Source organism: Zingiber officinale, chromosome 1B, assembly GCF_018446385.1.
Source record: "Zingiber officinale cultivar Zhangliang chromosome 1B, Zo_v1.1, whole genome shotgun sequence".
In the NCBI taxonomy this organism is placed as follows: domain Eukaryota; kingdom Viridiplantae; phylum Streptophyta; class Magnoliopsida; order Zingiberales; family Zingiberaceae; genus Zingiber; species Zingiber officinale.
Genome location: NC_055986.1, coordinates 447,012 through 463,607, shown reverse-complemented (window position 1 = coordinate 463,607; position 16,596 = coordinate 447,012). Strand labels below are relative to the sequence as shown.

The following is a 16,596-nucleotide window of genomic DNA, read 5'->3' as shown; positions in this document are numbered from 1 at the left end:
CTCGACGCATTACCATGTTGTTACTTGAATAAATTTACAAGTATTTGAATCATTATCATGAAGACAAGGCCTATTATATCGAAATTATTTTGCTTTATTAAAGAGAGGGTCTATTATTTGAAATATTTAAAGAAGACTCGTTTTTACTGGGAAGCAGCAGAAAGGTTGCTTTCGTCCGAAGTCACTGTCGTCTTCTTCACCGAACTACGTTACCATCCTCCTCTTCTCCTTCTCCTCCACGAACCCAAACGCTTCTCTTTGCTCTTCAATCTTCATCGCTTCCGTTGCGTTCATCTCCATCTCCATCTCTATTTGTTGCGGTAATTGCCGCACGGTTGATGCATGCCAAGATCTCCATTTGGCCGCCCTACTCGTCTCGCCACGCCTCGTTTCTCATGCGTGCAAGCCATCTCCTTGAGAAACACATTCATCCTTCGCACATTGCTCCGATTCCTTCTCTTCGCCATTCTTTTGATCGCTTCGAGCTCTGTCAAGTTTCCATCTTTTCTGCCATTGAGCCCTACTGAGCGACAACCCACCTTCCATCGTCAAGTTGCTAATCTGGTTCTTGTTCATTTCTTCAATCCATTCGCTTTTCTTCGTTTTCAGCGGTAAAAATCTCAACTTGTTTACATCTTTTTTTCCCTGATCCTTAGATGGGAGCTCAACACAGCACGAGATCGCACAACCTAGCTGTTGCAGATGCCGGCGCCGGCGGAGGAGATGGCCACGCGCACCTCCCGTGTCTGGCGGAGCTGATGTCTTACGAGGAGGCCTGCCGCCTCGATCCCGAGCTCGAGACCTTCGACTCCACGCTCCAGCATCGCACCGGTCGCGCCATCTCCACCCTCACCGACGGCATCCAGGTCCGTTCCCTCTCCCTCGATTCCCTCAGGGAGATCACCGGCTGCCTCCTCGAGATGAACCAGGAGGTGGTCAAGGTCATCCTCGACTGCAAGCGCGACGTGTGGAAGAACACCGAGCTCTTCGACCTCGTCGAGGATTACTTCCAGAACAGCCTCCAAACTCTCGACTTCTGCACTACCCTCGAAAAGTGCCTCACTAAAGCTCGCGACAACCAGCTCATCCTCCGAGTCGCGCTGCAGCGCTTCGCCGAGGAGAAGGAGGACAACAAAGGCGACAATGCGAGGTACTCTCGTACTCTGAAGGAGCTGAGGCGCTTCAAGGCGGCCGGCGATCCCTTCACGGAAGAGTTCTTCAAGGCTTTCCGGTCCATCCACCACCACCAGCTCCAGATGCTCGACAAAATGCGGATGAGAAAGAACAAGCTCGACAAGAAGCTCAAATCCATCAAGGCCTGTAGGAAAGTCTCGAGCATCATCTTCGCGGCCACATTGACCACCTTCGTGATCTGCTCGATAGTTGCCGCTGCCATAGCCGCCCCGCCTGTTGCTGCAGCTGTGGCCGCAGTTGCAGCCATCCCGATTGGGTCGATGGGGAAGTGGCTCGATTCGCTGCTCAAGGAATACCAGAATGCTTTGAAGGGGCAGAAGGAGGTGCTCCTGTCGATGCAAGTAGGCACCTGCATTTCGATCAGAGACATGGATAGCATCCATTGTTTGATAGATCAGTTGGAGATCCAGATGGCATCGTTGCTGAGTTGCATGGACTTCGCCATCAGGGATGTGGAAGCGATGAAAATTGTGATGGAGAAGATAGGGGAAAAGGTGGAGGTGTTTATGAAGAGTGTTGAGAATTTGGCTCACCAAGCAGACAGGTGCAGCACTGATATTATGAGGGCCAGAACTGTTTTGCTGCAGAAAATTATCAACACCTCATGAATCTGAATATTTAGTGAATTAAGGAAGCCTCATGGTAAGTCAAGTGAAGCCTAATATTGAGATTCATTTATTCCTTTCGTTATCCTTGAGAACTTTGGTTGTGATTAGTCAATTTAATAAGATTCTAGTCGTTAAAATGCTCATTAAGAAATTCTGATTGTATCTTTCTTTTTTTCTTCTGTTATTATATAAGCAGACGTATCACCATGGTCGAACTACTTTAGTTTCCAGTTCACTTCGATCTTAGCATTCTGCAACAGTAAAAAACAAAAAAAAATGGAATGCTCACGAACAGTAGAGACATTCGACAAGATTATCCACAATGGCAAATATACATCAGGTACAAACTGGAATTTGCACGAGAACCGAAAGGTTACCTAAATCAGAAACTTTGACGAGAATGTAACGAGAGATAAACCCGCTCACACTTAAAGTAGATCAGCATAACACCTAGCCAGCCATAAGGGGAAATCATCACGAAGAACCATAAAAACAGCCAAGAAATCCAAAGAAAACGATCGGCCACTTGGAGCTGTGCAGGGTTAGGCTAAATCCTCAGTTTTTGGACCTTGAATGTTTGATGAGCCAATCAATGACAGAGTCTATGTTGGTTGAGTTCTTGCATGAGATCATGTAGCAACAAACTTCCCTATCTGTGATAGATTTAAGCCCCCTGAAGCAATCAATGGTTAGAATGACAGTGGCAATAGCAGCATAAGAAGAAATCGACCATAGTTATTTGCCGTGTGGAAGAGTTTGGGGATTCTTACATGGCTTCTGTTAAACTCGGCTTTGTCAGAGCTTCTGGTTTATCAATTTTGTTTCCGAGGACCAACAGTGGGATCCCACTTAGTGATGACTTGCTTAAAAGATCATGAAGTTCACCTTTTGAAATAGACAAGTTATCCGGATCAGCTGCATCTACAACATATCTGCAGTAAAGATGAAATTCCAATAAAGATAGGTTCTTCTAGTCATGCAATTGGGACATCAGAAAGTGGGGTTATTAATAGACATCTGTCCTAATCTAGAGATACTGTACTCTCAGAAGATAGGTTCTTCTAGTCATGCAATTGGGACATCAGAAAGTGGTGTTATTAATAGACATCTGTCCTAATCTAGAGATACTGTACTCTCAGAAGATAGGTTCTTCTAGTCATGCAATTGGGACATCAGAAAGTGGTTATTGGACAAAGAGTTGGAGGATGGTGTTTTACACTATGCGCATTAAATTGTCAAATTACTATAATTCTCAAACCTGAATTGCAAACATTTTATTTCATGAAATGTATTATTTTGGGTGGGAAGCCCTAAGAACATCCAACAAACTATTGAGACCATAATAAAAAATTGAGATGCCTAATGTCACAATTCGGTTACATCCGGTTGGTTATACGAGAGAGCTAACCTATCATCTTATCAAGACTAACACCACTATCCTAAAATACTTAAACCCACCCAAGTTAAATGCTAAGGTTATAAAGCTTTTTTTATTAGTTCACAACCCACCACATATAACTAAATTGGAATGTTACGAACCCACTTAAGGATTGACATTTCCGTCAATACCCAAAGTGTTTGATGGCATGTGAGACCGAATGATAGTTGCACCAACATGAGGGTACCCATTTCCAACACCTCACCTACCTAAAGATTAGGTCCAGTATAATACCAATTCTTAATCCTGCTTAGATTAAAAAATTGTCCTATTAACTTATGTTCAATCACTAGCCCAAAATGTTTAAGCAAGTTGTCATAGATCATTCATTTAAGCTTAAAAAGATTCTTTATTTGCCTACAACTCACCATGTGACGCTAAATTGGGATGTCAAATCTAAAATGTCATTGAACAATGTTTCAACTAATCCTTGTTGTACAAGATCTTTCTACAACAATGTTTTCATTAAAATGTTGTTCAAGTACAGTAAGACAGTGCTTTGAACAAAACATAGAATTTTGGATGAAAGTGGAATATATTTTTCATGATGTCTTGTAAGGGAGTTTTTAAGAAAAAGAAACCTTGTTTGAGTATTTATAAACTATAGAGGCTTTATTTGACTGTTTTTTCATTTCGGAATATGGAATGTGATCGTGAAACAAAAATTTTTAAAATTCTTGTTTGACAACACGGAATGAATGAAACATTATATTTGAAATGATTGAAGGACATGAAGTAACATTAAAGAAATCAGAATGGCAATTTGCAGTTCCTTTCTTCAAGTTACCAAACAGGGCCAGAACACACAACTACACACTTAAGCTAGCAATACTTTAAAAAAAATGAGAATTGAACCATAGGCTTGTATGGTTGTTTTTGGATTTGAACATAACAAGTGCATTGATCTAGAAAACATGGTCAGTTACCAAAAAAAAAAAAAAAAGGAAACAAATAGATTAAAGTAACTTGGATAGCTTTGAGATGCTTATGATAAGCATTAAACCATTGGATTCAGCGGCACTACAGAGAGAAGGTCATTTTGACTGATTGTTGGCCACGAACAAGACCAGGCTCATTGACAAATTAAAGCAACCTAGGTTGTCCCAAATTGTAGACAACTTGTGAGGTTTCTGCAGGTTTAGGTCCTGAATCATGGCCTCAGCTTCAGTGGCAGCATATCTATTGTATTTCCAATGGACCAAAAGAGCAATGGGCTATCACTAAGAACAAATTGAGCGTTTATAGCATTTATGCAGAAGACTTAGGATGCCAACTAAGGCAGTCTAGGTTTAAAGGACTAAAAAATTTATTTTAAAGTTATTTTGATTTTAGTTGTTTAGATTTTAAGGAAAAGTTTGTTAGAGAATTGTTAAACATATTTAGAGTTGTTTTAGAAAATATAGTTTGGGATAAACTAGGTTTATTAATTTATGAATAATTGGTCGTATTATGAGTTTATAAAAAGAGTTGGGATCATATTCATTTCAGTTTATGATATTTTTCTCTTTGGTGAATTTGGATTTTATTTTTTGTGGTGTGATTTTCCATGCTGCATCAACAACACTTGGTCATTGGGGACCAAGGTGGTGCACTACTCTTTAAGGAGATGGATATGGTGCATCCTCAAAGATATCAATTCTGTGTTCTCAAGCATTGCTCTATTTCTACATATTATAGACTAATGACCCAAAAGGGGTTATTCTTCACCAATGGAAATTGAGTGCTCCTAAATTCCTGAGGCCCATCAGATCAGAAATATCATTTTAAAAAAAAATACAGCACTACCTTACACAATGAGAAAGAAAAAAAAATAGAATTCATGGCTCCCTTGTTTACCCACACCTTCAAATCTTGTCCGTTAAAACACAAATGGAAATGGTGAGAACAAGAAAATGAGAAGTAACTATTTGATTGTTATACTGCTACATCATAGAATGGAAAACAAAATTCTAAACCATCAGTTCTACAGAAATAATTAATATGAGTGTGATTGGCTTTCCTTATGCTGTTCTCTTGTTGTTTCTCTCACTCATTCCTTTCCCTTGCTCCCCAATTTTTCTATCCAAATGGGCCTTAAGGGATCATCCTGAACTAAGGTCAGACTAATTACCTTAATAATTTGGTTATCTACAAATGAAATTTTTATTTAACTTTGGTTCTAAATAAACATACAAAATTAAAAATTCAGAAGAGCAAATTGATATAAGCCACAATAGAGATCAGATGAAAGAACAGACAAAATGACCTAACCAAGAAACCAATAAAGAAGAAAAAGGCATACACAATGGCTGAGACTGCACGACAATATCTCTCCCACATACTGCGAAACCTAGGCTGGCCTCCAAGATCCCAAAGTTTTATTGTGACATTTCCCTTTGTCACCTTTCTCATATTGAATCCTACCTGTGAATCAATCCAACAAAACAATATTAGAGATAAAGATACATTGGGAAAGTAACCTGAAATTCAATACAGGAAGAGATTACTCACTGTTGGAATCATATCTTCACTGTATCCACCAGTCTAAGAAGAAAAAAAATATGATTAATCTAGAAAAGTGTTTGCATTTAGAAAGAACAGTGAATAAGTGCCACAGCAGAATCACAGAGAGTTGGCATACCGCAATCACATTTACAAGTGAAGTTTTCCCAGCATTCTGAAGACCAATTAAGGATAGCTCCATCTCTTGCTTGAAGAATAGGCTGCATTAGAAAAACAATATATGTAAGTGTTTCCACAAACCATGCTTTCGCCTTGATCGTGAGGTGTATTTCCTGTTCGGGGTGGAAGTGATAAGGTCTAACCCCTACTAATAGTGTCATCTATGGATCTGAACTCCCAACCTTTGTCCAGAAGTCCTGGGTCTAGCTCGCTCACCACAAGACTGAGTAATCGATGGTTCCGCAAACCACGCTTCATCAACGTTCAACGTACAAATGCTTAAAATCCCAATATTTGATGCCTTCACATAGAGAAGTCTAAAAGTCATTATCCAACGCCCTCCACTAAACTCACCGTGCTGCTTGACATCCCTCCCAATTAGAACGGTATCTATCCGCCAGCACGAAACCGTGCCAAATGATTAATCGTGCTCCCAGGCAGATCCTTGCGATTCGACATCAACAGTGGAACTACTTTACCCCTTTTTTCCAAGCATTCCAAAAAGCAACCCCTTATCGTATCACCTTATAATCCATTTCTACAAATCACATAAGCAGAACAAGGGAAAACAAATAATACAGTCCATGGAGATAGCATAGAACGGCGCGATCGGATCGACACACGAATCAGACGAAATACTTCAAAACCAGATTGGCGAACCTCACCTTCGGAGCCAATTGAGGAAAGCTTCCCACAACCCCATGGCGCTGGACGGATCTCAGCAAAAGACTGAGAAGAGATCGACGGTATCGTTCAGGGGATCGAAGCGAGTCGTCGGCGTCGCCCCCTGCTCTTCCTTCTTATCGGCGACGCCCTCTCCGCCCTCGGTTTAACCCTTCCTAATCTGCCCAATAATAGAAAGCAGGGAGAACTTCCTTTTATTATTCGCCTTCCCTAATAACTATCCAGTATCAGTGGTTAAAATTAGGATCCATCGCCATTTACCAAATTGGTCCTTAATATTATAACATCTCCAAAATTGGATCCTTCTCGACAATTAATAAATTCTTTTTGTTAAAATTATCCATTATTTTAATATTAAATCTATTTTTATTTTAATTAATTTAATTCTATTAAAAAATAAAAAGGATAATGAACCTAGCTAGGAACTCTCTAGATGACCTAATGGACATTTTTCACTTACACGGCGACATTTTACCGTACAGATACCGATAAGAACTCTCTAGAACTGTCTTATATGTTTGTGGTGGCCTAGTCATCATCTCCTAAAACATGATAATTTACTAGATATTTTGAGATTATGGGTAAAACCTCTTTCTTGTGACCTGGAAATTTAAATTTAACTGAATTATTAACACTTGTTTTGATATATATATATATATATAAAATTAGGTAGAGCATATGAAACATGCACGATAACGGTTTGTTTTATATATACACAACATCGACCTCGATTCCACACAGTGCTCATCTGCATATATCGTTAACGTTTAACTTCTCCATTGACATGGCGTCTCATCCCAGCCTTCTTTTTCACGCCTTTCTTTTCCTTCTTCTCGCCGGCGACGGCGAGGCCGCCACATTAAGCTCCCCGACGGCGGCCGCCGGCGTACTGAACACCACGGAATTCATCCGCCAGTCCTGCGACGGCACCCTGTACCCTAGCCTCTGCTTCACTTCCCTCGTCGGTTACGCCTCCGTGGTCCAGCAGAGCGACGCCCGGCTCTCCCAGGTGGCCTCCGACTTCACGTCGGCCAGGGTACGCTCCGCCTCCCGGAGCCTGTCGGGCGCTCTGGCGAGCACGGGCCCCGTTGCGGGGCCCCGCCTGCGCGCGGCCCTGCGAGACTGCTCCGACCTGATGAGCGACGCGGCGGAGTGGGCGGGGCAGGCGGCGGAGGCGCTGCGCGGGGTGGAGAACTTGGTGGGGCCGGAGGTGACGTGGCGGGTGTCCAACGCGCTGACGTGGATGAGCTCCGCGCTGACGGACGAGGACACGTGCACGGACGAGCTGGAGAAGCTGGCGGCCCCGACGGGATCAGCCGACTGCTGGTCGAAGGCCAGCGAGGTGTACCGCCGGGTGAGGAAGGCGGAGAAGCACACCAGCATCGCCCTGGCACTCATCCACAAGCTCGGCTTCTAGCTAATCTCTCTCTCTCTCTTAACTCTTGTACGTACCGTACGTTAATGTTTGGATCATGTAGCTGGCGAGGGCGTTATCTTAGTCTTTGATTTGCGTCTACAAAAATTGGTTGATTATTAATTTTTCATGCATTTTGCGTGCATATATATCACCCGAGATAATTCCAGCTTGAATGGTCAATAAAGCTACCAGCGTACACATACGTACAATTGCATTCTTGGCGTATATAATTATATTAGTATACGTACAGAATGAAAGGACCACTTCATGAGATCACATAAAGCTGTGATGCGTATGTGCCCGTAAAAGACGAATATATTCATCTTTTATTATCATGAGTGAATCGGTGTATAACATTATATTCCCAATTGATGATATATATATATATATTTTTCAAATTGACAACTGTGTCTGTCGATGCCATCACGCCATTGCATGATACCAGAAAGATTTTGCTGGAAAATATACGCAATGGAAAATCACACACAAATAGTTTGAGGTGTAAATCGAATTGGAATCATCCATGATCCAATCGGAGTATAGAAATGTAAATTACTCTATCATGTGAAGCTGCATTAATTATTTGCTGCCATATGATTAATTGCCAATTCATCAGTACTATTAATAATTCGTCTAGGAAGTTGAAACGTGTACAGATAATGTGGAGGTGACAACAGAATATATACGGTAGTTACGAGTTTTGTCGGAATCGATACAGAGTTTTGTGTGCATGTATTTAATATACTAAAGACTCTTGTTAGGTGATGTAGCCAGTAGTTCATCATTAACTCTCCCCTTCCAACAATTTTTGTTGGCGTCCTTTGTAACTTATATTTTAATATTATAACATATTCAAATTAAGACTTGTTATTGTTATTATAGGATGAATTAATCCAATATATGAGATGTTCAACTTCAAAAGTTGTAGTAGATTGGTTGGATCCGATACTAGATAAGAAAAATCTTAATAGATTGTAAAATTAAACAGGAAATCCAATTGGATTAATCCCATATATGGGATGTTCAACTTCAAAAGTTGTAGTAGATTGATTGGATCCGATACTAGGTAAGAAAAATCTTAACAGATCGTAAAATCAGATAGGAAATCTAAATAATGGATCGAGTGGATCTGACATTTGACAGATGGACTCAATAAGTCTAGAAAACCCGATATAGAATCAAGTGGAAGTCCAAACAGTCGATTCGATATTGAGCAGTTAAATTAAATATATATGTTAAAATTGTTGGTTGAATCCAACAATTTTAACATACTATATTTTTTCTATTATTTTTTTTGACATTTTTTTAAAATGTAAATCTATGTTTTTTTTATAGCTTATGTGGATCTATGGTAATTTTGACATACTATATTTTTTTCTATTATTTTTTTGACAATTTTTTAAAATGTATCTCTATGTATTTTTTAGCTTATGTGGATTGACTAATTGATCTATGATTTTAAGCATATTGCACCTTAAGATATGACATTTTATTATTTAGTTAGAAGAATACGATTTTCTGATTTGGAAACCATAGAGGTCAAGTAGAATGATTAAGATTTAAGCTTAATCCTATCGAGTTCTTTTCAATATTTTACATATAGTTGTGATACTAATGAGCTCTATGAGACTATTCTTTAAGAAGATGAAACATCTTCTGATTATTTTACATAGTTGTGATACAACTAGTAACACTATGGTTAAGTCCAATATCTTAAGTTGAGCGTAAAGGGGAAGAACAACATTGTAAATGATTAGAGGAATGATATTTGCCGCGACAACTCGCCGCGACACTGTTGGCAGCCCTCGTGGCCACCTCCACCTCAGCGCTCTCTCTCCGCGACACGAATGAAATCCACTCGGGCCAAAACTTGTTCCTCGCGTGCCCTAACAAGCCCTCCCCTGCCGTTTTCTCTTTTCCCTCCCCAGCCCTAACTTCTTCGAAATCACCGCAGCCCCTTCTCCCTCCTCGTTGAAGCAGCAACGACACCCTCCCCAGCCCCAACTCCTTCGAACAAGTTTTTCCCCTTCTTCCCCCTCGCTGAAGCAGCAACGGCACCCTCCCCTGCCCCAACTCATTCGAACAAGTTTTGCCCCTTCTTCCCCCTTGCTGAAGCAGCAACGGCACCCTCCCCTGCCATTTTCTCTTCTCCCTCTCCTGCCCTAACTTCTTCTAAAGCGCCGCAACCCCTTCTTCCCCTTTGCTGAAGCAACAACTATTCTTCCTCAGCGGGGCTCGTATCCCTCAGCGTTCGAAGAAGCATTAGCAACAAAGACCAGTAGTTTTGAGTACTCTTTGAGGTAATCAACTTCTTCTTCTACATCTTTTCTTTCTTCAATTCGTGGTAACCAAATCTTGAGGGATTATCCAAGCAACTAGCAAGCAAATGAATCTTAGTTAATCGGTGACACTCAGCGGAATATTTAGGACAAGAATCAGACAATCAATATAGTAGTAAAAAGGACATGTAGAATAACAAATAAAAGGTCTTACTTGCATAAATTTCAAGAGTATCAGATCCTCTTGCATATGATCTTAGTGGTTCAGCGTCCTTAGAGTATCATATCCTCAACAGAGGCACTAGAAATGGATAGTTCATAATTTTAGTGCTATTTCATAGGAATTCAAGAATGCTATTCTAATGCAACTGGGTAAGCCTCAATTCCTATTCTTTATGGGTGGGAAACACAACATGATCCTTTAGAATAATATGAACCAATTGAAATTATTTTGTTAGTAGAAAGAAACTGATGATCTTGGATGTACATCAACTTCTGTTATTTGCTTGTATAACATAATAATTTCTGTGCTTTCAAAGCTGAGAGAACCAATATGACATTTGCTTGGCTTAGTTCCAATATGACAGATACTTTTAAAAGAAAATCAAAAGAAACATTATCTCTACATTCTCCATGTTATTTATTGGAAGAGACACAAATATTTGTTTCAGTTATTTCTTGCATATTATCTTTGTTTCAATTATTTCTTGCATGTTTCATATAGGCTTCGTTTTGTTTCATGTCTAATTCCTTAGCACAAGAACATAAAAGGCATGCCCTGTTATAGCTATATTTTTGTGAAGAATGACATAGTTTTTTTAAATCTAATAATGAAAATTTAATTATTAGGTTACTATTTCATGACATCATCAAGTTATAGCAGCATCGAGAATACGAGATCTCAACCTGTAACATGCAGAGACTGCGGACAAATAACATCGGTGTGCATTTCTAAGTCAACCAAGAATCCTGGAAGACACTATTATAGGTGTCGGCAACATGGATGGCAAAAGTGGGTGACGACCGATACTAGTTCATCTGGCAAAATTAAAAGTGAAGAGAATGCTTCTCATGGACATAATCCGACAATAATCAATATACCAAAATTCATTTGGATATCAGTGTTGGTGAACTTGATTCTCTTAGCCGTAATCTTAATTGTGTTGTTAGTTCATCTGGTTAGTTAATGTTATGTCATGTTGATGTTGTAATATAAATGGTTAAATGTTTGTAATTCTGAACACAAACTTGGTTTGTTAGTTATATTATTAAACACTGTTCGAATAGAAATTTTTGAGTGTTTATTTGGAATGTTTAATTGGTATTGTGTTGATTCATCTAAGGACTCAAAAAATTTCTCGACAGAGAAATTGACGAGGCTCAACTATTATCTAATTTGGAAGAATTTCATTGCCTCTGATCTGTAACTATTATTTTGATTCAAAATTTGAATTTTTATTTATTGATCTATTACATATACTTAATTATTGTTTTAAATTTCATTTTCCTTCCTCTCCCTATAATAGTGTCAGTGTTGTGCATTAAATTTGTCCATTTATTACTTAAGCATTGGCTCACAGCAGATGGTTAACGAATCACATTATCGTGGATCGGTCAGCAGACCGATCCACATTCTTTTTGACCGATCAGGCCTGATCGGTCCAGGAAGGCTCTGATCGGTCTGTAAACCGATCAGGAGGCAACGGGAATTACTGATCGGTCTGTAGACCGATCAGGAGGCAACGAGAGAAAGGATAGGGGATCGGTCTGTGGACCGATCCACCTATAGCCTGATCGGTCTGTGGACCGATCAGGTTATAGGTGGATCGGTCCACAGACCGATCCCCTATCCTTTCTCCCTTTGCCTCCTGATCGGTCTACAGACCGATCAGTAATTCTCGTTGCCTCCTAATCGGTCTACAGACCGATCAGTAATTCTCGGTGAGGTCACTGATCGGTTACTGATCGGTCTGGTGACCGATCAGATAATTATAGTATCGCTGGATCGGTCAACAGATCGATCCAATGCCTATGTAGGTTTAGCGCTTCCCACCCTAAACCCTACAGCCTTCCTGGTCTAGAGAACGAGCTACCGAACCCTCTCTGACCTATTCCGGAGAACGAGCTACCAAGCCCTCTCCGACGCTTCCCACCCTAAACCCTACAGCCTTCCTGGTCTAGAGAACAAGCTACCGAGCCCTCTCTGATCTATTCTGGAGAACGAGCTACCAAGCCCTCTCCGACTTCGTCTGGTCGTTCTCAGTTTCCCTTCCACCTGATCAACCTTGATCAATAATCAATCTGAGTTTAATTAATATCTGATACAAACTTAAATCAGTGTCAACATCAAAACAACAGCCTGGTCAGACTGTATCTTAATTATTGTTTTAAATTTCATTTTCCTTCCTCTCCCTATAATAGTGTCAGTGTTGTGCATTAAATTTGTGCATTGAATTGAGGGAGTCAGAGTTTGTATAACAACAGCCAGGTCAGACTGTATCTTAATTATTGTTTTAAATTTCATTTTCCTTCCTCTCCCTATAATAATGTCAGTGTTGTGCATTAAATTTGTGCATTGAATTGAGGGAGTCAGAGTTTGTATATGCATTGCATTGGCTGCATTGAATTTCATCTCTGTCATACATATTGTCCATCACAGCCTGCGTGGCCACTACAAAATCTCAGTGAAGCACTTCTTATGTAGTGGCTAGAAGAAAGAAACACTCAAAAATTGGCTGAATACAAATTCAACAATACATCAACAATTGACTCTTGATTCACAAACTGGCATACATCACAAATCTGTATTCAAGAAATAACATAAGTGAAGAAAGAACAGAAACAGTGCACGATGGCTTTGATGGTTCTTGATTAACAAACTGGCATACAAATTAAACAACAGAAATTAAACAGCAGATTGGTTCTTGATTCACAAACTGGCATACATCAAAAATCTGTATTCAAAGGCATAGAAAGCATGAAACTGCAAAACAGAGAGTTGAGGCTTATGCTGAGGCTTGAAACCACAAGGGTGTGCATTCTGTAGTTTTGCGGCTATCTCCTTTTGAATGGCTCCTGCTCATGAACACAAACACAAGAAAGATTTAGAAAATTCAATGAACTAATAGCTTACCAAGGTGATATCAATAGTCGATTAAAGAAAATGAACCCACACTAGTATCGAAACACAACCCATTTTACCAAGGTGATATCAGTTTTGTCTACAGATTTTTTTACTACAGATAAGGAATTCAAATGATGATGGCATTAATTGTACTGAAGGTGTGTTTAACAATAAACTAGAAGAATACAAAATAACGTTAGAAGACAAGTTATAATTACCTGTGAGTTACAGCAAAAATGAATCATGTGGTCCAGCCAGTAAGAAACTTGTTTAGGCTACTCATAGCTGCAAGATAGATTATAAACAAACTTTAAACTATCTAAAACCACATGAATATACTTGTACAAAACCATAACACAATTATTTTAGGTAACTATTATATGCATCACATACCTTATTTTGGGCCTTTGCAATTGATTTCTTCACTATTTGTTCAACCTTAGATTGCTTCCTCTTTATGGGTGGACAACCTTTGGTTCTTACTTTCAATGGAGAGTGTATCACTTTTGCCCCAGATGTAGATGCTTCTTCAAGTTGTTCAACCATTGATTGCCCATTCTCCATAGCAATAATAAGTTTTTCCTTAGTGTCTTTCATGATTTTCACCAAAACAGAACAAATGTCGTCATTTTCAGCTCCAAGTTGTTGAACCTCTTGCATCAATGGGGTGAGAGTATTATACCGAAGTCTTTTTCCATCACAACCATAATCATCATATATGTTACTGATGCTTTGATACCCACGTTTAATATCTTTGCGCCGTCGGTCCATAATATAACGCATAGGAACCTCAATAACCTTCATTCTCATTAACACTTTGATCACATGCCTACATAAAATTCCCCGGAACTCAAACAAACGGCACACACACTTCAATTGGTAATCTAACTCGGTATAATGTACCCTAAAGGAAACTTCTCTTCCAGGATGTCCATTATTTCTCAACATATTTTCTACTACTTCAAATATTAAAGTTGTCCCTTCTTCCCTCAACAAAGAGGCATCGCAAAACATCAACCCTCTTATTTCATCTTGGAACAACTTAAATATATTATTAGTGTAGGCGTTTTGGAATTGTCTTTCAATAGAATGACCAAGAATAACTGACATGATGGAATTAAAAAAACAAAATCCAATTTTTTTTCATTCTCAATATTCTTCTTCAATGCACTATCATACTGTTCAACAAATTGCTTCAAAGATGTTTTAGAATGAACATAGTCATCAAAAAATGCATTCATACTTTCACTTCTTTGAGTTGTGGACATACCAGCCCAAAAGTGATCTTTAACATACACCGGTACCCATCTATTCCGTTCCTCATATAAAGATTTCAACCAATCATTGTTCTCCAGCTTAAACTCCTCAATCATTTTTAACCAATTCTCATCACATTCATCAACTGTAAGAGAGTTATAAACAATGGTCTTCAATTGTTTCTTTATCATTTTGTATTGAGCATGACCGCCTAACTTCACTGGTAGTTTTTTCATAATATGCCAAAGACATAGACGATGATGAGAATTCGGAAATACCTCTTCAATTGCGATTGCCATTGCACGACATTGGTCTGTGATTATAGCCTTTGGAGCACATCCGTGCATACATGTCAACCACGAGTTGAACAACCATGTGAATGTTGCTGAGTCTTCACTTGATATTAATCCACATCCCAACAGAATAGATTGCCCATGATGATTCACCCCAACAAATGGAGCAAAAGGCATGCCATAACTATTAGTCAAATAAGTTGTATCAAAAGTCACGACATCACAAAAATAATCATACGCAGTCCTACATCTTGCATCTGCCCAAAAAATATTCTTTATTCGAGATTCACCGTCTAAATCCAACACATAAAAAAAGTTTGGGTTCCTACTTTGCATGCGGCAAAAATAATTACTCAAAGCTTCAACATCTCCTTCCCCTAGCCTCAACCTTCTAGCTTCTGAAATATAATTTCTACATTTTCTCTCATCAAATGATAAATTCTCATAACCTCCAGCCTCAACTACACAAGAGTGAAAACTTTTGCTTAAAGTAATTCCAGTTTGATCATTTAATTCCAATTTTCTCTTCGTAGAAGAATCCAATACTTTATTACATCTAAAATGTCGTGACTTTCCAGGGCTCAAGAGATGATTATGTTCAAGGTCTACACTAGTTATCACAAAGTTTCCATCATTTCGAACAGCTACATTAATCTTAGCTTTGCAATTTGTCTTACTAGAAGGTCGAGGATGTAAAATATTTTTAGCTTGAGATACTTTCTTACGATTTTTGGCACATCCAATAGAAAAATATTTTTATTTTCCATCATCTCCATTCCTACCACCTAATTTTGAAATACCAAAACCAACATTGGTAGCATATGAATTATAAAAAGTACGAACTTCTTCTTCAGAGGAAAATATCATTCCAATCTCAGGTAGCTTGACTTTTTCGACGGTAGATGGAGATGGGTCGATGTTATCCTTCATCTCATTTGAATCAAATTTTCCTTCTTCCATGATAATTTCTTCACCTACATTTATTAAGAGAAAAGTAGTATGCAACTTAGAAACTGAACATACAACTTAGGAGGGATCATCTTAATAGCACTGCACATACATCTTAGCAAAGATCTAAGAAATAGCACTCCACATAAGAACTCTACTGCATTATTATGTTATACAAGCAAATAACAGAAGTTGATGTACATCCAAGATCATCAGTTTCTTTCTACTAACAAAATAATTTCAATTCGTTCATATTGTTCTAAAGGATCATGTTGTGTTTCCCACCCATAAAGAATAGGAATTGAGGCTTACCCAGTTGCATTAGAATAACATTCTTGAATTCCTATGAAATAGCACTAAAAATATGAACTATCCATTTCTAGTGCCTCTGTTGAGGATATGATACTCTAAGGACGCTGAACCACTAAGATCATATGCAAGAGGATCTGATACTCTTGAAATTTATGCAAGTAAGACCTTTTATTTGTTATTCTACATGTCCTTTTTACTACTATATTGATTGTCTGATTCTTGTCCTAAATATTCCGTTGAGTGCCACCGATTAACTAAGATTCATTTGCTTGCTAGTTGCTTGGATAATCCCTCAAGATTTGGTTACCACGAATTGAAGAAAGAAAAGATGTAGAAGAAGAAGTTGATTACCTCAAAGAATACTCAAAACTACTGGTCTTT

General features: G+C 39.0%; 3 protein-coding genes across 3 annotated transcripts; 2 read left to right on the top strand and 1 right to left on the bottom strand.

Moving 5' to 3' along the window:
• Nucleotides 1–72: 72 nt before the first annotated feature.
• Nucleotides 73–2,025, top strand: LOC122045791 (UPF0496 protein 1-like). The gene is made up of 2 exons (XM_042606166.1): nucleotides 73–564; nucleotides 657–2,025. The coding sequence occupies exons 1-2, from the start codon at nucleotides 343–345 to the stop codon at nucleotides 1,800–1,802; spliced, it is 1,368 nt and encodes a 455-aa protein (XP_042462100.1). The 5' UTR covers nucleotides 73–342; the 3' UTR covers nucleotides 1,803–2,025.
• Nucleotides 2,026–2,084: 59 nt separating this feature from the next.
• On the bottom strand, nucleotides 2,085–6,813 carry LOC122045802 (ADP-ribosylation factor-like protein 8a). Its single transcript, XM_042606174.1, has 6 exons — nucleotides 6,567–6,813; nucleotides 5,861–5,942; nucleotides 5,731–5,763; nucleotides 5,522–5,643; nucleotides 2,573–2,734; nucleotides 2,085–2,475 (listed from the first exon to the last, which is right to left on the bottom strand). The coding sequence occupies exons 1-6, from the start codon at nucleotides 6,602–6,604 to the stop codon at nucleotides 2,358–2,360; spliced, it is 555 nt and encodes a 184-aa protein (XP_042462108.1). The 5' UTR covers nucleotides 6,605–6,813; the 3' UTR covers nucleotides 2,085–2,357.
• A 556-nt stretch (nucleotides 6,814–7,369) lies between these two features.
• Nucleotides 7,370–8,002, top strand: LOC121992654 (21 kDa protein-like). The gene has a single exon (XM_042547158.1). It carries the CDS (start codon nucleotides 7,370–7,372, stop codon nucleotides 8,000–8,002), a length of 633 nt encoding a protein of 210 aa, XP_042403092.1.
• Nucleotides 8,003–16,596: the final 8,594 nt, after the last annotated feature.